This window comes from Mytilus californianus, unplaced genomic scaffold (genome assembly GCF_021869535.1).
Source record: "Mytilus californianus isolate M0D057914Y unplaced genomic scaffold, xbMytCali1.0.p SCAF_5, whole genome shotgun sequence".
Lineage (NCBI taxonomy): Eukaryota > Metazoa > Mollusca > Bivalvia > Mytilida > Mytilidae > Mytilus > Mytilus californianus.
Window position 1 is genome coordinate 1,782,364 of NW_026262701.1, and position 23,825 is coordinate 1,806,188.

The 23,825-nt window shown below is 32.2% G+C and overlaps 1 protein-coding gene across 1 annotated transcript; it reads right to left on the bottom strand.

Annotated features, from left to right (window-relative positions):
* Window positions 1–7,255: 7,255 nt before the first annotated feature.
* Window positions 7,256–14,808, bottom strand: LOC127701033 (protein mab-21-like). Its single transcript, XM_052204808.1, has 2 exons — window positions 13,337–14,808; window positions 7,256–7,407 (listed from the first exon to the last, which is right to left on the bottom strand). The coding sequence occupies exons 1-2, from the start codon at window positions 14,498–14,500 to the stop codon at window positions 7,375–7,377; spliced, it is 1,197 nt and encodes a 398-aa protein (XP_052060768.1). The 5' UTR covers window positions 14,501–14,808; the 3' UTR covers window positions 7,256–7,374.
* Window positions 14,809–23,825: the final 9,017 nt, after the last annotated feature.

Genomic DNA, 23,825 nt, shown 5'->3' on the forward strand with positions numbered 1-23,825 from the left:
TATTTAAACCTTTCAACTATGGGATAAGGAAACTTAATATAAGTCATTGTCAACTCAGAAATAATGCTAGCAACCTTAAATCTCATTTGTTCAATCAGTTCTTATCCGAGAACCCTTTTTGTGCAAACTGTAACCACCCTGTTGAGGATAACCAACATTTCTTTTTTATTTGCCCTAAGTTCAATGATGTAAGACAGATCCTTCTTGATTCCATTTGCTCCATTGCTGATAATGTTGACATAAATATTGAATTATTACTTTTGGAAACAAATTATTTTCATATGATATGAATATTGCTATTTTAAATCTGTTCAGAAATATATCAGTGACACTCAACGTTTTGTTTGTAACTTAATTTTTGTTTCATTTCGTTTATTTTTGTTTCCTCCTACTCTTCAACATTAATTCATTTATTCCACTAAGCAAGCTTAGTGTCTCTTTCAAGCCATATAGATACATAGTTGTAATGACTTATAAAGGATATTTGTATGTTTCAAGGTACTTTAAATAAATGACGAGTAATTGCCTATATACTTAAATAAACTTTGCATTTAGTAAGTAACACTGTTAACATATATTTGCTCGTGTGTGCTCATAAGTAGCATGCATGTTCCACTATAAATCATTATTTTAAATACAGTTGTTATAATTGAATTATACCTGGTACATGTATTATGGAGAGAGCGTTTATAGGATGTGCCTGTTGCTCAATCCTTTTCATATCTTTATGAATAAAATATGTTTAAAATCAAAATCAGTTGAATCGATCGAGTGCTGTCAAAAAGTGAAAACAACACGTTCAATGATTTCATGCGTACTAAGCGCTGTTTTGGATTTACCTTCGTCAGGAACGCTCAAAATCGAATATTGGAAAACCGAGGATTTATAAGAACCAAAAACAGATGAAGAGTTATATGACACACAAAACAAATAGATAAAAAAACACATAAAACATAGAAAGTTGAAACCTTAGCTTAAAAAAAGCTGAGATTATTTATATTTTTCCAAATTTGTAAAACGGACAATTTCAAAGGGTTTGTAATAAATCATGTCAGCACCGAGTAACAGAGGTATCGACCAAGTGCTGTAAAACAATGAAATTAAAAGGTTAAATATTTGCATACCACGAAGTACTTTTTTATTTATCTTCATCAGGAAGGTTGAAAGCCGAATATTTGAAAGCCGATGATGTTTGAGAACTGGAACATTTGAAGAGCTATAAGACAAAAATACAAAAAAATAACAGCATTAACAATCGCCTAATTCATCGAACTTCAACTTTTCCAGTGGGAGTTATGTTATTTAGAAAGGTTTGTAATCAATGATTTTATTAACGAAGTAATGACTACTGAGTTGATTATATCTTCAGGAACTGATTGTCCACCAGCTGAGGTATCAACATTATATTTAATATTCTTTTTATGGTTAATTATTTTTCAATCAATTTCATAAGACTCAATGCATTTATCAAATAAAATAATGAAGTTATAGCAAAAGAAAATATTCAAAACGATAAATAGGCATTTCCAATACAAAGTCGAAGGTTCTGGTTCTAAAATTAAAGAGCTTTTCTAATTTTAATAATATGTAATAAAATAATACTTGTACAAAACTGCAAAACGTTTACAGAGCACTTTGACTGAAATGTATTGTATCTATGCTATTATTGACTTATGTTCATAATAGACCTTTTGTCATAAAATATTTCGTATTGTTTCGTATTGTATTGATGTTATGACATGTCGTAAACAACAAATTGATCGGAAAATTGAAATGTCTTTATGTCGAATAATTCTGCAACGCCAGCCAAGACAGGATATTAGTCATGGCTCTCGTTTTCTGTTATACTCTTAGAGTTTTATGAATTTGTCCTGTTACAGTTGTAGTGTATATTCTCCTATTGAAATTTATCGTGCAATTCGGGTATATATGGACAGTTAGGGCACAGCATCAGAAGTGTCATCAGTATAATTATTTTTTATTGCATTTTCTTTTTGTGAGATAACTGTGAAGATCGAAGATATTTGATAGACTGTTTTAAACGTTTTGTAAACTTAAGAGGTAGAAATAGTGTAAAGCCATCTTTCTTTCGTTTGAGACCTACCTCGACCTCTAGATGACGTGTGTTTTTCGTTTTATTACACATTGGTGTATATCCAACATCTTCCTTTTAAATGTACAAAATGATTGCTTGAATTGATAAATTTTCTAGAAACAAAGCTCACAGAAAATTATTCAAGAATACAGAGGAACAACTGTTTCTTATTGAGGAATGATAGGCCCAGAAATATCTAAATAAAATGAATGCTACTTATGCATCCCGTCATACTTTGAACGACAAAATTATTTTACATCTACCTGTGTCACGTCAATTGCACGATTCTACGTCAAATTGATGTTAATCTAACAATGTGTCTGTCAGCATAAGGATTCGGTCCCAGTACTTAAAATCTTCAATCATTTAAGGGTGGATGTTACATAAATAAAATCGTAAAATAAAAAAAGGAAAGGTTGTTAAATTTGATGTATTCCTTTTTGTGAATCTTTGTTACATTTGTTTACTTTTTATAGTTATTAAGATGATATCACAATGTTGCCTGCTGTGCCCCTATTTTGGACATTTTTACATATTGTGTATGTTTGTTTTGTTCACGCATCGTTGTAAATATAATTGAATTTGCTGCTACTGTCATACAGGTGAGAGGTTTAGCTGGCTATCAAAACAAGGTTCATTCCACCATCTTCTACATAAGAAAATGCCTGTACCAAGTCTGGAATATGACAATTGTTATCCATTCGTTTGATGGGTTTGATTTTGCCATTTGAATAAGGACTTATCTTTTTGAAATTTCCTCGGAGTTCAATATTTTTGTGATTTTACTTTTTACATTAATTTGCTGCTGCTCCTTTAATTCAAAACACACAAAAGATCATAAGTGTAAAAACCCTATTGATCTTTAAATCCTAAAAATGATGTCAAACAGTATACTGTAAACAACAAACTTCAAGTTAATCTTAAATATATCATTGAACGTGAAACGCATACAATGAGGATCGGTTAAAAACAAAATTGTACGACAAAAGAGATGATTTCAGCTTTCCAATTGTGAATTGTCAATTTCTATGTAGCAACATTCCAGCAGCGCCTGCACACGGACTATATATCTCCCAATGGATACGATATTCCCGGGCTTATATTTCTAATCATGATGTCCATGATAGAGGGTTTCTGCTCACAAGGAAGCTATTAAACAAAGATTTGGTGAAAAATACCTCATGCCTTCGTAAATTGTATGGACGCCATCACGAGTTGGTTGACTTTTATAGAATAACCGTTTCATAGATGATATCGGATATGTTCCTTCTAGTGTAACTACAATTACCTTCCTTTTTTACGAATGTGACCTACCGAATAAAGGCAACAGTAGTATACCGCTGTTCGAAACTCACAAATCGATAGAGATAAAAAAAAATTCGGGTAACAATCTAAAACTGAGGGAAACGCATCAAATATAAGAGGAGAACAACGACACAACAAAAACACAACATTAAAATGTAACACACACAGAAACAAACTATAATATAACAATGGCCATTTTCCTGACTTGGAAAAAAATGGTGGGTTGAAACTGGTTTTGTGGCATGCCAAACCTCCCACTGTATGGCAACGTCAAACACAACACCAAAACGACAACATCACATGACAGGACCACAATACAAATAAATGGGAGAACATATAGAACAAAGAAACACACGAATAATAGCTAACAAAAGGTACTAGGCTTAAAATTCAATACGCCAGACGTGCGTCTCGTCCATACAAGACCAACCAGTGATGCTCAGATGAAAAATGTTTGAAAGCCAAAACAAGTACAAAGCTGAAGAGCACCGAGGACCAAAACTTCCAAAAAGTTGAGCCTAACACGGCCAGGGTTTTCTGCCTGGGACAAGAACATCCTTATTATTTAGAATAATTTTATAATTTTGCAAACAGTAAATTTTATAAAATGACTATATAATAGATATACAGTTAACTCTCGTTGTCTCGAACTCGGTTGACTCGAAATTTCGGATGAGTCGAAGTTTTCACGTGGTCCCGAACTTTGTTCCATATAAATGTATGTAATTCGACTCCTGATAAGTCGAAATTGGACGAGTCGAAATTTCGGTTGAGTCGAACTAAATTTACGATCCCAAGGTTAACAAAAGCATTCAAAATTCATTATTTATCTCGAACTAATACACATATGTCAAAACATGACCTCCGGCATTTAAATGGATTGAAGAGTTAATCTGACAATACACGTGTAATTAAATTTCCAGTCACTGACCACTGTATTGATTTATGTCATGCTATTTCCACGAGTGTTTACCTAAGATTATCTTTTATAGAATTTTTATAAATAATTAGTGATGCATTGTTAATGTTCATGAAAAAGTATTTAAAATGTTTACAAAACAATTAATTGTGATTTACACTAATGAGCTTGGGTGTGTATAAAGTTAGGATTATGACTTCCGTTGATGATCACCTAAAAACTACTCAATCGGCGTCTTTAATCTTGTTGTATTTTCTTTTGAAAAGAAAGAGTGAGATAAAACAAAATGAAGAGAAATCTAAATTTTCTAAAATCTCTTGAATCCTAGAATAAACAATTTTGTCAACTATAAACGACCTGATTAACGAAACTATTGATTAGAAATTACTCTCTCGGATAAAAGCCTGAGGAAAAAATTGTAACTGAAACAATTGAATAAGTAAAAATAATGTTATTATAATAATGAAAGACCATGACATACAAATACATCGATCTGATACCAGAATATCGATCCCCTTCCCTTATTCACCCGGATTTATTTAAGCTTTACCAAGCTAAGCAAGAGTTATGTCCCTTGTTCTGTCAAACTTCCGGTTTTCGTTTTAGTCGAACTACGTGTATCTCGAAATATTTCTTTGGTCCGGCTGACTTCGAGATAACGAGAGTCGACTGTACATGATAAAACCGAAGTGGGGACTAACTACAGAATAAAAACGGAAACATTACATAAAACAACTTAATCCAACACATAAAAATACACAGCCGAGTTAGCCAAAGCCTCAACGCACAAAGTGACGTCACATTTGAAATTCTAAAAAAACACACAAAGTGACGTCACATCTGAATTTGTAAAAATATTTCCCAAAAATAAGATAGGATTAGGATTTGTAAAACTGACATTACATTTATTAATAACAATGAAAATTAAAATACTTATTAATATCAAATTGTGGTAGTAATTAGATAATTAATTGTTTTATCTAGCTATGTAAGTGTTTCTTCTGAATCAAACTGTAAACCAAATATATCATATAAATTTCGTTGAACCAAACTAAAATCTAATAAATGAAGGGAGTGAATAATTATATTTACCATAACACACGTATATAAGAGAAAAGACGTTAAGACATTTGACAAAATCCGACGAGAATAACAAATATAACATCAAAATTAAATACATGAATTTTGGATAGAAAAGTACCGTGACACGTCTTATAGCAATGCGGTTTCACACTCAGCAAGACAGTCACAATCGGGAATAAGTCACGTTCGGTAATTAAAAGATCAGACGACGTAATGACAAACCACAATCTAACACGTGGTAAAAATGTTCTTAGTTAGTTTGGACAATGACACATCGTATGGATCGACCAATTCGTGATGGTGTCCGTAAAATTTACGGAGTGTCATTTTTAATCTGTCCTCCTCATAACTTTGTCGGAGCAGTTTCTGAGTAAAGAGCACACTCCTGTATATGAAGTCCCGTATAGTGTGAACAAGCACGAGAATAACGTATCAATTGAGACATTTAAACCTCATACGAAGGGGCAAAGGGTATGTTACTGCTGAGAAATGGGAAATTGATAATTGGGAAGTTGAAATCGTCCCGTTTATCGTAGATTTTCGTGTGAAGTCGTCCATCTGTGTCAATATTGAGGAAAAGATCAAGGTATGAAACAGTCCTTCTAGTATCAGTAGTATCCTTAATTTCAAGTTCACTGGGATATATGAGATGTAAGTATTGGCTGAAATATGGGTTATTTAATGATAGAACATCATTAATATATCGGAAAGTAGAATAAAAGAATTTCGCAAGGTGCCTTTTCTTTTTTTTCAAATTAGACTACTTACCGTGTTTGTAATAACACGAGCAACACGACGGATGCTGCAAGTGGAGCAGGATCTGCTTACCCTTTCGGAGAACCTAAGATCGTCCCCAGTTTTTGGTGGCGTTCGTCTTGCTTAGTCTTTAGTTTTCTATGTTGTGTCTTGTATTTGTCTGTTTGTCTTATTCTTTTTTAACTATGGCGTTGTCAGTTGATTTTTTTTTCGATCTATGAGTTTAACTGTCTCTCTGTTATCTTTCGCTCCTTTTATGCAAGAACAAAAATTCTCAAAGTGTTTAATTGTGTGAATTTGGATTATTACCTTGAGATTGGCAAAAGCCATAAAAAATTAAAACATGTTTTGGGGAATTTAATATAACTGTCATATATGTGTTAGCTAGGTTTAGCTGGCTATACAACGAGGTTTAATCCACCATATTCTTCCTAACAAATGCCAGTACCAAGTTGGGAATATCACAGTTGTTATCCATTCGTTTGATGTGTAAAAAGTAAAATAAAAAAAATACTGAACTCCGTGGAAAATTGAAAACGGAAAGTCCCTAATCAAATGGCAAAATCAAATGATAAAACACATCAAACGAATGGACAACAACTGTCATATTCCTGACTTGGTACAGGCATTTTCAAAGGTAGAAAATGGTGGATTAAAGCTTTTAATTTTGATATTTGCTAAGGGTCTTTCCGTTTACAATTTTCCTCGTAGCTCGGTATTTTTATTTTTTTGCTTTTCACGATATTTTTTTTTATTCTAGCGTCACTGATGAGTCTTTTTTTAGACGAAACGAGTGTCTGGCGCAAATGCAAAATTTTAATCCTGTTATCTGTGATGAGTTTATTTAGATATGCTTGTGGATTCGGAAGACACAAGACAGTTGCTTTACCTAAAATGTACATCACGACAATGACAACCGTAGTTTCTAAAATATATGACCATAAACATAAGTGAACTAAAATCTATTTTGAAAACAGAAACCATCAACTAGCTTTTTTATAGTTCAATATGCCGAAAAAGGTTTAAACAGATCTTTTCTTCATTGATATACATTATGATTGTATCATTGACCTCTTTTTTTAAAGCATTCTCATAAAAACAAATAAAAGAGACTTTATTGACAAAAGTATTAAATGAGTAGTTTGAGCAAATGACTTTTTTACATTGTCACTCTGTCATGAAGTTTGCACTTTGTTTACAAACAGTCTCAAATGTCTCAAACTCTAGTCTGACCTTCAAAGGGTGCCTTCTGAAAAAAAAAATATATATATAAATGTTCAGTTAATATATGATTGTAAATAAAGATTATTCCATAAAGTCTAAGGGAACAGCTAATCAAAGTTCTATTAAAACTTTTTGTAGTGAGGACCCCGTGAATTTGTTTTCATAGCTAGAGAAGTTGAGTTCATTCTTGAAGGTAGTATGGGGACTTTCCTCAACACAATTCGGTCCTTTGGGAAGACAATAGTTGTAATTGAGAGAAATCTTCCTTTGTCATACAGTAATTTATCATAGGAGGGTAACATACACTTAATTATCACCTGTCCTTGTTATTTTAGAACGTATATATTCAGTTGTCTTGACAAGAATGGTTATACAGATGCGCATCATTATTTTACTTGAATATTATTTCATATATAAATCATGCAAATTGCATGATATGAACATGAATATGATGTAAAGATTGTTCAAATCAAAACGATATGGTGCTGTGCTCTTAAAAAAAGTTATAATTGGCATCCGATACAGTTTTAAGGGAGTTAAGTATTGGCGACGTTAAAGCGTTCGAATTCACACAAAACGTCAATTTCGGCGGTACGTCATGCGTGTAATTTTCCGTACTAGAAAAAAACATCTTGAACGGTATTTAGTATAAACGATAGTCCAACTTATGTTTCTTAGTCACATCCGAATGGACCAAGTCTAACAAGTATGATGCCAGCTCTGTTTGGAGACCAGAATTACTACAGGCATGGAGGGTACATACATATGAACGTGAACAGCATAGCGGCAATGTATGGTGACCAGTTTCTCACTTGAAACATGAACAGAATACAGAAGAGAGGTATCTATTAAAAACATGGTTTAATTTCCAAAACAATATTATTATTCAAAAATTTCAGCAAAAATTAAAACATTTTTTTTTCATTACAAATTTTATTTATTTCATAATAGTTGTTACTTTTATAATATAGTACAAACATCAACCAACAAAATCAATTAGTTTTGGCCCCAGATTACTTTTAAAATGATTATAATTATATAATTGAAAAAGCTTCAAATTATCTTCCTTTAGTGTAAAAATGCCATTTTTTTTGCATTAAAATTGAAATATCTTTTTTTTTCAACTCAACAGTGAACTACATATTTTTAATTATTTTTTATCAAATGAAATGTACTTACACTAAACATTTGTAAAATTAAAGCGATTTCTGTAATTTAATTCTTATTTTATTTCGACATTACCTCTATTTCTCTCATTAGTTCAACAGAAAAAAAAGTACCTTAACAAAAATGCATGTTTCCTTCGAAGGCACATTGTAACCTTTAATGAACGGTGACCCCATTTTTTAAAACTTAATTTTTCTATTCAGTATATGAGTAAGTTCTTTATAGAAAAAAATAGCGAAATTCTATACTTAAAACAAATGTATTTATACCCTCGAGCCCCCTTAAGATACATGTAGCTCTTTATAAGCAATAGATAAACACTTAAAAAATGATAACCATGAGGGATAAGTGGCGAGAGACGTCGAAATTGTCAGCCAGCGACGTCGTGCATTTTCGCGCTAACATTGAGGTTACCAAGGGGAAACGCAAGTTTTAGGATAAATCGCGATTTACAAGATTTAGCTTCGAATCCAACACGATGACATATATTTTTCATTGTTATCAGGAGAAAGCATGACAAAAGACAGTTTGTAGAAAAATGAAAAAAACTGTCATTATAAGATCCTCTCGATTTCCACATTTTAAGGTAAAAAAAATATCCCACTTTGAGCATCTTATGCGTAATTTTAAGCAAGGCTTGATTTATTTCCTAGTCATTTTTGATGGGATTTATTTTTTTGTTTTTTTTCACTTATCACAACTTCAGATTGAATCCAATCTTAACAATTTATGACGAAGAATAGCTACTCCATATTTTTTATAACTTTGATAAACTTCTTTTTCTAAAGTGCAAAACTCCCAAATTTTCAGCCTCAATGTTCTCGCAAACAAGCACGGTGACCTATGTTTTATTTGGTGATTTATTTTATAACTCGTCTTACGCTACAACATATTTAAAAATTATAAAAATGACAATATCACGCGAAACTGTATCGGATGCCCTTAAGTCACGGGACAAACAAGCCAATCTAAAAAGATCTTTTATTTCATAATGCTCCAAAACTCTTTTAAAATATAAAAGACATATCATCAATTTGCACACAGGCAAGTATACAATCATGACACAGAATCAATGTCATAAATGTTGCAATCATAAATGTAATCTAGATAAAATATTTTCTAGATTAGATTTAGCCTTTCACAGTTGTCTTGATAGTCTTCTGTTTTATATTTATAGATATAGAATGATGATGATAAGTGTGTTGAATAAAAAAAGTGCTAGCCAAATTTTTGTTTTGCTGATAATTTTAATACTTTAGCAACACAAATTTTAAGTTTGTATTTCAAAATTAAAAAAAAATCAAAACATAACACTGAAAGATCAAACAGCCTATTGTTTATGTGCAATTTGACTGGTGTGTCCAACTCGGCAAAATGCGGCAGACAAGAACATCACATTTTGCGGATTTCAATATGATGTACCTGTACACATAAACTTTGTCAGGACAAAATCAGATTTAGCAGCCGCAAATAATTAGTAAAAAATCAAACAATAAATGAACATAAATGATTAACGCTTATAATTTTATGATTTGCACAATAGAGCTTTTACCATTGCCATATAAGCAGGGGGTTTAGTTAGCCATAACACTAGGTTCAGCGCACTATTTTTTTTATATAAAGTCCTGTACCAAGTCAGTTGTTATTAAATAGTTCGTGTCTATGCATGTTGGCGTTTGTTTTTGTTGCCTTGTAATGTTTCTGTTGTTCCGTTGTTGTCCTGTTATAGTTGATGTGTTTCCCTCGGTTTTAGTTTATAACCCATATTTGTTTTCTTTGAATTGATATATGACATGTAAACAGCGGTATACTACTGTTGCCTTTATTCAAAAGTTGTGATATACTAGCACCAAATTAATTTTGACCAAACCTGATTCGCGTAAAACATTATCCGATCTTGAAGTAAATAAAATTGAGAATGGAAATGGGAAATGTGCCAAAGAGACAACAACCCGACCTTAGAGCAGACAACAGCCGAAGGCCACCAATGGGTCTTCATTGCAGCGAGAAACTCCCGCACCCGGAAGCGTCCTTCATCTGGCCCCTAAACAAATATGTATACTAGTTCAATGATAATGGACGTCATACTAAACTCCAAATTATACACAAGAAACTAAAATTAAAAATGATACAAGACTAACAAAGGCCAGAGGCTCCTGACTTGGGACAGGCGCAAAAATGCTGCGGGGTTAAACATGTTTTTTTGAGATCTCAACCCTCCCTCTATACCTCTAGCCAATGTAGAAAAAACAAACGCACAGTAAAACTCAGTTTAAGCAAAGTCCGATGTCAGAACAGGAAACAAAAGAAAATAAACAAAATGACAATAATACATAAATAACAACAGACCACTAGCAGTTACTGACATGCCAGCTCCAGACCTCAATTAAACTGATTGAAAGATTATGTCTTCATCATATGAATATCAGGCACAATCCCTCCTGTTAGGGGTTTAGTATTATACCATCATAAAATATATGAGAAGAACATAACCCGTGTCATGCCAACAACTGGTTTTAGAATAAATATGTTTAATTCCGATGCAAAGACCCTATAAGTGAATCAATATTAAAGCCAAAATATGCAATCTTTAATGACCTGACAACAGTATCATAACTATATCCCTTCTTAATAAGTCTGTTTAAAGGTTTTGTTAGCTTTTGAGGTGAATACTGACATTTTTGTGCTTTGTAAAGAATATTACCATAAAAGATTGGGTGTGAAATACCCGAACGTATAAGATGTCTGCATGTTGAGTTGTTTTACGAATGATGTCCTTATACCGATGATAAGATATAGTAAATGTTTTGACTAGTTTATGATATCGAAAACCCTGGTGTAATAATTTTTCAGTGATACATAAATTTCTCTCGCTAAAATCTATTACATTGTTACATACACGAGCGAATCGTACAAGTTGAGATATATAAACACCATAAGATGGTGACAAGGGAACGTCACCATCTAAAAATGGATAATTAACGATAGGAAATGAAAAATCATCTCTTTTATCATAAATTTATTTATTAAGCTTCCCGTTTATGATATAGGTATCAAGATCGAGGAAAGGACAGTGGTCATTGTTAGTATTAGCTTTATTTAAAGTAAGTTCAACAGGATAAAATTTTATTTTATTTATTCTGCTAAACTGACGAATATGTGTTTGTCATATTTTTGCAAATTACGGGAAACTTGTACCATGACGTCGAATTCAGTGTTCTATAGAAAGACAACTCTTTTTTTTACCAAAACAAACATGAACATTACTTTTTTTAAAGGTCGATGACATATTGTTTTAAGTCTTTTTTTGTAAGAGAACACAAAGCACTGCCTTTATTGTATTTTTTAAGATAAAATAATATATACAGATATTTTTGTTAATGTTGGAAACCTTTTCATTCTTATGTACTTTTTAGTGACGGAAATTCAATAAATTATACTTTTTAAGTTCAAAACATCAAGAATCCTTAAATCTAGAACATTAAATTGAAAGATACAAATCTACTGTTGAATGCAAAAAAAAAAAAGGATTGTAAGTGCTTTAAACAAAATAATGTTCATATTGCGAAAAAACCCGAAAGTGAGTTTCTATTTTGACGAAACGAAGTCAGTGATGCCAATTTTTTTCATCATATTTTATTCCCAATATCATGTAATACCCTCACTCAACATTTTGACAACAATGTGCAATCTCTACTGGAATTGTGGGTTAAACATAGATATATAGATATATGAACCTCCCACTTGCATCGAAGTTGTTTATTGAACAACCTTTTAAAGTTTTTATATGTTAGCAAAAATGAATAAAAATGTATCTTCTTACAATTTCAACAGTTTTGTCATATTTGTAGAATTTATGTTGCTGAATATTTTTGCGCATTCAAGGTCGATCTTCATATATCCCTACGATATCATGTGAAACAATGGTATTACGTCATACATCATCGTTTAAATCTGATAAAAAGTGAACAGGAAAAAGTTTCGTTTTACCTTCTAGTTAAAGTTGACTTATTTTTTATTTAGTGTCTTATTTTTTTTAAGATTTCTGACTTTTTTTGCCAAGTTTACGAAAAATTTCGCAAAATATTAAAAAGGCAACAACCCTATAAGTAGTCAATTGACGATATTAAATATGTTAATTTATTTTTGAATCTTGTACTACTTGTTTGCTTTTTGTTTTTCATTGTCTTAATTTGATTGAGCAAAAGCACAAAATGTGTAAAAATTGAAACTCGGGGACAACACGTTCTTTAAGGAGTTTACTGGCTATTTCAGTTGTGCTGACTGGTTTGTAGTAATTTCCCTACTTATCATTTTTCTATTAAAATTGTACAGTCTAGTTTAGATTTCAAGATAATATTTAAAATTGAAAAAGATGGCAAAATCAAAATAAAATGCATTCTTCTATACAGAGTTGTGAGACAGTTTGGGTAAAATTGTAGTAAGTATATCCGTTTAACTTGCTTGAATCCCCTTCATTCTATTTCGAGCTTAGCTGACCATTTTGGTTGTTAGGCGGGATCATCTGGATTGTTTGATGTAAGTTAATTAACGAAAGACGAACGACGAAGCCGATAAACGACAAATGATGGTAAGTTAACCTAAAATAAATTATCATGTCAATTCAATAATTCACAATAAAAGTGAAAAGGAAACATATAACCATGTATTTCGTTCATGGTAGTGATTGTAACAATTCGCCGTATTAAAATCAACATTTATGTACTTGACAATGCATAAGGGGCAAGCAAAGAGATACGTATGCAATATAAAGTAAGAATACATACTTTTAATGCTATCAACTTTTCCAAATACGTGATAGGATCTTCGACTATCTCATTTAGGCGAGGAACCATTTCGGATGGGTCAATTTTGAACAAATTGACTTTGGGAAAAAAGAAATGTGGTAGTTTTCCAATGTTGATGTTCGTTAAAAGTCTGTTTACGGCTGATATAAATCGTTCACCAAGTTTATTTTCAACCCATTCGTTGGGATCTGGATAAGAATGTGCTTCTTGAAGAATAATTGTTTTCATGTGATAAGATGTTATCGGGGGATTTTGTTCAAGTTTTGTTTCGGGTATTTCAAAGAGACGGACCGCTTTCAATATTATTAACAGCTTTTTGTAAATCAGTTGGTCAGGACACTCTTTTAATATTCGAGATTCTGCACGAGAAACTGAATATTGCCACAACAATGATTCATACGAAGCATCATGTAAATTCTTCGCCACTAGACCATATCCATCGATATTCTTGATTTTGTTCACTGTGGCAATAGAAGGCCATTGCTCTTCATTAGGTTGTACCAGCCAGCGTGGCAAGTCTGTCGGAGGAAACTTCTTAAAATCAATTTCAAGAACAATGTCACATTTGGTTTTTCCAAAAGCCCAGTTATTTGGTCCAAAAACTCCTGAGATAGGCACTGCAACTGAATAATCCCCACCTACTGCTATTTCTTTGGCAGGATCGTCGATGCCTGAATATCCAGATGGGTTGCTGTCAATGACCGATTTTGAAGCTTCTTCAATACTTTTCCTGAACATTTTAGCAACCTTTCGTGGTTGTAAATAACGATCTGCATCAATACAGTCCGTCCATTGCCCTTGAACCGACCGATCAAGTTTTAGTTTTGCAAATTCATGTAAATCAGCGACATTTTCCACTTCTCCATTTATATCAATCAATACCAGACGGTCCATTTCTTGTTCTCTAATTGCAGAAACTCCTGATGCGGTGCTCCCGACAAGTATTACATCTTTCGGTTTAAATCGAGGTGATTTCTCTCCCACTGTTTTTAAAACTTCATCTATATAGTTTCTAAGCTTTGTATTACCCACAGCGTCCTTTTTAGAGCGAGCCCATTTCATGTAAAATGTATTCAAAGTGTCATTTAGTTTCAACATTTTTGCCATATTTCTACTAAAGTTCACCACTAACGTACAAACCATACAAACTGCCTTCCATGCAACAAACTAACACAATAATTGTTATGTTTCAAATTTTGCCACATGGCGACGCTTCATGACCCAGTAATTTGCGTGCATGAAGTGTTTTTCAAATTTTAGAAATAAATATTATACGGTAATAAATATTCCTTTTAACTATTTAAACAACAATCAAATTGGCTTCACTGCAATCTCGCGTTATTCCTTAATCAACTTCATTATATACACAATAAAATTTATCATTCATGATGACACGAGGTCCCACAATAAAGTGCACAGGTAAATTAAATAAAAACTTGATAAAAATCGTGTTTTCATTATCCTAGCTAAGAAAATGTAATTATAAGTATTGAATGCTTCTTTTTGTAACTTCATAGGGTTGTAAAAGCGTTGACCGTGCGCACATTTTTAGAATGAAGCGCTTCATACAAAATGTACTTCGGTCAACGCTTTTATACCCCAATGAAGTTACAAAAAGAAGAATTCAATTCTTAATTGTTGTTTTATTAGAGTGGTTCCAATTAAAACGGAGACACGAAGAATATTTATAAATGTAACAAGAATTTGTAATACTTGAACTTGAGTACGATCAACACATAAGTGTATTGATTTCTAAGTAAAATTATCAATAAAGCCAACAATAGTAAACCGCTGTTGAAATGTCATAAATCCATTAAGAGATAACAAATACATGTTCCTACTAAAACCGATGGAAACAAATATGATCTACTATCAATAGATGCTTTTGAAAATTAGAAAATATGAAAATAATAGTTTTATTAAAATTGCAAACGACCCGACAGAAATGATTGAATCTTAAATGAACAGTAACTGCGAGTACTCTCAAATCGTACTTTCTTATTAATTTGAACTGTTGATACTATTTTTAATGCTTTTATGTTATTTTATATTAATATGGATCTTGTCTATATACCAGCTTTGATTATTTTGAATATCTCCTAATTTTTACTTCTTCGTACTATGAACATCAAAATTATTCTCCTTAAATCTGTACAGGAAGTTTTATCTAGCTCTAATTGTATAGTTTTATTGTTGATATTCATCCCATATGTATCAAGTGTTAAATTAGGTTTATTTATATTACAGAACTTTCTTGGTATTCCTTATTGGGAGATTTTATATACTCAAAATTAGTATACCTAAAACGACAAAGTTATTTTTCATTTACCTGTATATATTATGAAACCGGTTTTTGTCTCGCTTGACGGAGTCAAAAAGCGAGACATAGGTATGCTGTTTCCGGCGTCGGCGACGACGGCGTCGGCGTCAACAATGTATTAGTTTGTGATTAGGTCTAGTTTATGGTGAACCACTAGTTATAAGTCAAAGATATTTGGTATGCAGTTGTATTAGTATTGGCACATCTCATTTACATGGAGATTATTTGGCCCAGCCCTCTCAGTCATGGTCAATTGACTTTGAAATTTTTGCTTAGTTTTAATGTATTAGTTTGTGATTAGGTCAGTTTATGGGGAACCACTAGTGGTAAGTTAATGATAAGTGGTATGCAGTTGTATAAGCATTGGCATATCTCATTTCCATGGAGAATATTTTGCCCTGCCCCCTCAGTCATGGTCTATTGACTTTGAAACTTTTGCTTAGTTTTCATGTATTAGTTTGTGATTAGGTCGGTTTATGGGGAACCACTAGAGGTAGGTCAATAATATTTAGTATTCAGTTGTATAAGCATTGGGCAAGTCTCATTATCATGGAGATTATTTGACCCCACCCCTCAGTTATGGTTTATTGACTTTGAAAGTTTGCTTAGTTTACATGTATTAGTTTGTGCTTAGGTTTGTTTAAAGGGAACTACTTAAGATAAGTCAATGGTATTAGGTATGCAGTTGTAGTAGCATTGGCACATCTCTATTCCATGGAGATTGTTAAGCCATGTACCTTCAGTCATGGTTCATTGACAACGAATATTTGCAAAACTTACATGTTAAAGTATTGCCATTTTAATTTCAACATTTGCATTATCAAAATGACAAAAAAGCGAGACATATCTCTGTGATAACAGTTTATTTTCAAAAGAGATGATTTTCTAAGGGTTGTTAAATATTTCGCGGTGGTGTCTTGCCATGGCTTTGTTTGGACTTGTTTGTTTGCTTTTGTTCCTAATAATTTTATTAATTATGTATTTGCATTCAGGTATCGCAGATCAAATTTATTTGTTCATAGTGTGTTTATTTACGTTTTTTTATTGAGTTAAGGCTTCCGATTGATATTTTATCGTGTGTTTTTCTATGTTGTGATGTTATACTATTGTTTCAGAAAAAAGGAGAAGGTTCGGTACTATTAAAACGTTTAATCCCGCTGCAAATGTTTGCACCTGTCCTAAGTCAGGAATCTGATGTACAGTAGTTGTTGTTGTTTTAATGTAATTTATACGTGTTTCTCGTTTCTCGTTTTTTTATATAGATTAGACCGTTGATTTTCCCGTTTGAATGGTTTTACACTAGTAATTTTGGGGCCCTTTATAGCTTGTTGTTCGGTGTGAGCCAAGGCTCCGTGTTGAAGGCCGTACATTGACCTATAATGGTTTACTTTTATAAATAGTTATTTGGATGGAGAGTTGTGTCGTTGGCACTCATACCACATCTTCCTATATCTACATAAAAAAACTGTTAATAATACTGTCGTCGCACTTTTATTGAATCTAAATTCGAGTTGTGAAAGTTTGTAATATGTACCATTTTGGGAATATATTGTTATGTCAATTCGTCAAATAGCTAAGACTTAGCGAGAGCCGTAGTGTAGTGGTTAGTTCATCGGACTACTAAAACAAAGGTTCCTGATTCGATTCCCGTTCCGAGATGAAAATTTCAGGAACTGAATTTTCGGCTCTCATTTGACACCATTTTTGAGTATGGTCTTGAGGAAACGATGATAGTCCGTCGGAAGGGTACGATAAATGTCTGACTCGTGTTAAGAGAGAGCCATATCTCTTGCACGTTAAAGACACCCTTGTAGATTTCGAAAAAAGAGCAGGCTAATGCCGCTACAAGGCAGCACTCGCATCCGCAAAGTGTAAAGGGATTTATATAAGTTGCAAAAGTTGTTTCCCAATCCACTATAAATAGATATGTTTAAGCTAAGACTTAGTTATTAACAAAAGTACATGTGGCTAAACGTCTATGAGACAGCAACTTAAAGACAAAAATGACAAACATAACTGTTATCAAAAGACAGGTGTCATAACAATGTTTCAAGCTTCTAACCATGCATTGTTCGTTCTTATGTTGTACTGTTAAACCACTGTCCCAGGTTATGGGGGATGAGCTCCCGCTAACATGTTTGACCCGCCTCAATCTGTATACATGTGCCTCTCTCAAGTCAGGAGCCTGCAATTCATTGGTTGTCGTTTGTTGATGTGTTACAAGTTTGTTTTCGTTATTTTTTTTGTACATAAATTAGGCCGTTAGTTTTCGCTTTTGAATTGTTTACATTTGTCATTTCGGGTCCTTTTATAGCTGACTATGCGGTATCAGCTTTGCTCATTGTTGAAAGCCGTACGGTGACCTAGAGTTATGAATTTCTGTGTCATTTGGTCTCTTGTGCAGTGTTGTCTCATTGGCAATCATACCACATCTTCCTTTTAATATAGTCTCTCAAATCAATATATGACGGAATGTCACACAGTGTCTCCCTATAAACGACTCCAGCCGATTGATCGATACAGATGAAACCTATTATCTGATAGACATGGACTATGATTAAATACAGAATTGTCTTGATTATAAAACAAATAGTAAGATAAGACAACAAGTTCACAGTTCAATCGATTTTATCCTTCCATTGGGACTTTTCAGGATAATTAAATTAGCGTCGTGATGGCTTGTGACGTTCTTGTATGGTTCTCGGGATATAATCTTGATCGGAACCTTGTTATGAAGTAATGTTCCATCTCTTTTTTACTTATCTTACTATTTATTTTATGAATATATACATCTGCACATGTTAACTTTTTTTACGCCTACATATATATAATCACTGAATAATAGCCAACGGTAAATCTTACGGGGCGATGGATCATATAATTATGATAGAGTACACTACAAAATATACTATATAACAAGTCTAAAATATAAGGGTACAAAATCACCAAAAAATAATATTAAAATGAACAAATTTTAAATATTTCGGATAACAGATATCCTTCATCAGTATGATTATAATGTAAAATGAATCATATCATTTTATTTTGTTAATAAAACTATAACAATCTTTACATTTATATAATAAAACAGTCAAAAACGAACATCATAGAGACGCTTGTACAATTCACAATTTTTTTAAACATGACGTAGATTATATAGCTATTTACAACATAGACTGCAAAGATATGCTTCAAATATAAATAGTAATGTGCGATATGAACTGGTACAACTCTAAAATTTCAAAGGTGACGACAGTTATACATTCCCAATAAACAGCACTGAACGATCTTAGCTGGTATAATATTTCAAATTTGACAACGATAGAGTCATTAAAACAGAGGCTTTGTATTTAAACATCCCAAATAAATAGCAATTTGATGATGATTTAAAAAATAATAATAAATTTTGACAAAGGTTAAATTATTGAACGTGACTGCGCACCTGTACATTTCCCAAATGAACAGAACCCTGTAATTTAAACTGGTATAGTTCTTAAATTCTTTCGAACTGTAAGACTGTAAACTAGGATGCTGTTATTATTTATGTTAATTCATGTCACTGAAGTTTACGAAATGCATGGTTTAAATGATACAGTGGCAAAGCACTGACATCTTGATAATAATAACCTAGGGTTTGAAAATAAAATATATAGGTATATAAGGTAAAATCGTACAAAACGCCTATTAGTGTTCACCTCTGTCTTGAATGCCTAACACACTAAAATGATAGATACGAGATGAGGTCCAAGACATAGGGAAAATCTAAAATTTAAGCCATCGAACAACTTTTTTAGATTTGCCTTCTTTTAAACTCTCAAACCCAAACAATTTTTTTGCCGGAAATGTATTCATATTTAAGAAAGTATATAAAAAATGCAGATAGTAACATATTCCAGGGAAACATTGTCAAAAGGAGTTTAACACATCGTTTCTTTATAATTTCAAAGTTTGTCAGTTGAACATTTAGGTTGTATACATTTAATGTTAAGTATTATATCTTTTCTGGAAACTGACTACTAGGTACTGTAAATGTTATTATCTAATCTGTAAAGCGTAATCTTCATTATTATGTGTGTAAAATTTTGTTTCTAAAGATATGTATGAGACATAAAAATTAATAAAGGCTTTACATATACTATCATTTGATATAATTTCAACCATATGGGATCAACTTCTATAAAAAGAATTGGGTACAAGCCGAAAAGTTTAAAAGATTTATGAAGTAGAATGTAATTCTATTTTTTACAATATTTTACAAACTTAGTTTAACGCGTTTAAAAAATGGTAAGAGTACAATTTGTTTAACATAATATATTCTAGACTTATGTTTTAGATTCGTCAGTTTATGTTGTTAGTATTGTATGTTCATATAAAAGAAGAAGATGTGGTATGATTGACAATGAGACAAATCTCAACAAGACACCAAAATGACACAGAAATTAACAACTATAGGTCACCGTACGGCCTTCAACACTGAGCAAAAACCATATCACATAGTCAGATATAAAAGGCCGCGAAATGACAAGTCTTTCCAACTCACTTAGCATTTTAGGTTTTGAAACGACACATGTGTACTCATTTACAATTGCCTACTTAGTTTGACGATTTATTTTTAGATTTGGCCTACACATTGTTTTGAACCGAGTGCCACTAGTGATTATTTTGTAGACGAAATGTGCGTTTCTCGTACCAAAATTATAAGCCTGGTATGTTGGAGAACCCTCACACCATTGAAGGACATTGACTTTGATATTATTACAATAAACTTTACGATGAAAATGCTAGTCACGTACAAGACCCCGGAATCTATCATTAAAATTTAAAGATTAAAATGGTTGTCTATTGGCCTTCTTTACTTGTTTAGCTACATATGTATGGCTTGTCAGTTTATTTGCGACGTATCAGTTTAAAGTTCATTTTGGTGTCTTTTGCCTCTCTTTAAAAGTTGTACATTTGTCAGAATTATTATTCTTAAGAAGGATTACAAACACTGACATTAATATTATAATTGTAAACATGATCTTGTTGAATATCAATACATATCTTAAAGCAGTATAATCATTCAATACATGTACTTCTATTATGATTCTACGCTAATACTTTATTTATTCAAATCACAGCAATACGCAAAATGATTATATATTACAGATGTGTATCATTTTAAAAATATATCTTATCTTCATGTATTTCTGATTTGACTAGAATATTTAAACTTGGCATACGAAATTTCCTCATCGGAAAAATTCTGTTACCACTTATGTCCTCTTTCTTGACGTCAAATATATCCGATTTGTTTCTTTTAAATCAAGATCTGTCATGTGCACTAAAGACATTCCTCAGATCGACTACAATTACATTCATTGTTTTCATCATTTATAAATTCGTCTAACTGACTTTTAAATATTCAAGGTCTTCCCCATAAAAGAAACACATAAGGTTTTCCAACTTTATATTAATTCGGAGAAAACCTTCTGACACAGTTTACAGGCTTAAGTAAACAATCTATGATATCTTTTAACAGATTGTTTCTCAAAAATGCAAATACGCAATTAGAAAAGAACGATAATATTTTACCCATTGAACTCAGAAATCTATTGTTATGTGTGTCTCACCGAGTTTAATCAATGTCAAATATTCATGTCCTTCCCATTCATGAAGCATTTTAGGTGTTTCTACTACACGAACAATGACTAAGTACACCTTTACTCGTGTGTCTCGTAAGTCTTAATAGGCTAGGTATTGATCCTTTTTTTATGATGTTGTTTTGTAATTTTATTGTAGATCAATATGTGACACTTTAATAAACTATTATTTATATTATCTTTATCTTTACTTCTGAGAAAACATTTTGATACAAATTATTTAGGTAATTAAATATGATATATAGCGAATCGCCCTTTATAGGTTGCCCTTTGTAAATACAGCTGTTTCTCAAACCACGCGTATTTTGGGGAGATACATAATTTTCATAGATAATTAATTTTATTCACGTACTGGTTCCCAGATATGATCTCTATGTTTCATCTCGTAGACACATCACTTGGAAACGTTACCAGTAAATATACACATGCATAACTGTCAAATTGAAATTTGTAGACCACCTGAAGTCAAAGTAGGGGTAGCACATAATTTAGTGTAAGCTTAAACTCTTAAAGACCGGGGCTAGGGTATAAAAAGGAGACAATTCGTGAAAATATGATTTTATTCAAATATTGGGCAGGGTTAAGAAGTGAGAAGCATTTTTCAAAATTAATTCTAAAATTGCTATCTTCTTTACTTTTAAATTTGTACAGTTGTCAGAACATAAATAATGGTCAGTTTAGGCAAAAAAATGAGAAAATCATATAACTCACAATAAAGATATTTTAAATTAAAATCCTGAGGCACAGCTATTTTTCAAATTCAAATTCCTGTGATTGACAAGTAGGAGGAGATATCCATGACAACAACTTTCTGTTTATGTTTACAACGGAAGTAGCATGCTACATGTGGCTTTATTATCTATAATCTAAAGCATGCATTTATGAATTGAGAATGTACTTACATATTGCACGGAATCAATCAATTATATAATCCTTTCAAAGCTTCAGAATATAGATAGTCTTTTAAACTGTATAGTGCCAACTTATGTTTTAAAAATATGTTATATCCCAAACAAATGTCACTTATGATAAATTTATGTAACTATTCCCAAAGGTGGCCCATATAAGTAATATTTTCAGGATTTGGATGCCACCCTCTTACTAGTTTTAGGACACAACTAGGCATAATATCTCTTTTGTGCCATGTGTAATTTTTAAATTTAGGGTCTCTTTCAAGAGCAGCTTGTTTTCGTATTAAATATCTGTCATTCTTCCAAGCTTCACGGTGAAACATCATTGTCCAGAAATATTTGTACTTCTCTTTTCGCAAACTATGATTTCTTTGATGTCTCCCTTGAGGTTCACTTTCCCACCACATTTGTCTGTTTTTTCATTAGTAATGCAAGGTTTGCAAAAACAAAAGGGACATTCCTCACATTCTTGGTCTTGTTCTATTAGGAATTGGTTTCCTTCAATTCCATCTTCTATCTCCTCATGTACAATGTCACTAGTTTGTGTGGACATAGTTGTAACTTTTGCAATCTCTTGGTCACTATCTACTAAATTTACATCCCAATTGTAATATCCAAATAAACTGTAAATAGTTTCCTTTTGTTCTTCAGTGACAAGAAGTGCTATTTTCTCCATTTTGTCAAGTGTTTATTTTATATCTAATTTACACGACTTGTCCTTTTATCAAACTAGCAATAAAACAACGATATTTTTTCCCTCCAAATCTTAGCACCAAATATCTTGGATATCATATTCCCAGTGTTTTACACACCTCATATTATAATAAGGTACCTACAGGAGAGATCTCATATTTTATGTTTTACACTAAAAGATTTTACATATCAGATAAAAAATGACACGATGAATATGTTTAAACATACCCAACATACTTTAGTAAGACATTGCTTCTGTAATGCTTTGAAAGTTATGTCCAGTACATACTCCTTCAGAATCCCCTCTCAAATTGAGGGAGGCTATCATGCAGGGCAATGCAGGTTTAGTAAGGATTTATTATAAATTTGTTTAATTCTTTCTGCCCCCACTCCCTATTATTCAATATTTAAAAAATGCCCATTGGTATACTGTAATTGTAAAATTATTATATCCATAATATGATTACTAGGATTTGTAGATAAAAAATATAAATAAAACAATACCCTGCATTTGTCCAAAATTTTCTTAGACTGGGTCAAATTACACAACTGTTTACATATAGATCATGTAGATAATCTTCTAGATGTATAATATTATATAGCATCAGTTACTTTTAGTATTATTCATTTGCTATTGAAAATGGAAAAAGAAACAAAACGACCTCCTTGCTTCAAAATTTCTGTTCCTGGAGATGAAAGTAAAAAGCAATTAATACTTTCAAAATTACAAAATGTTCGGACTATACTTGTGAAGCAACTGAATCACCCTGTAAATAATGCTGACATCTTAGAGAAGGTCTTAGACTATTTTCTTTTTGACCATAATGGACAGTCCTCAAAGTCTGATATGACAACATTAGATTTAAATACCTACATTCAGGTGCAGAAAAAAGATGTCGATC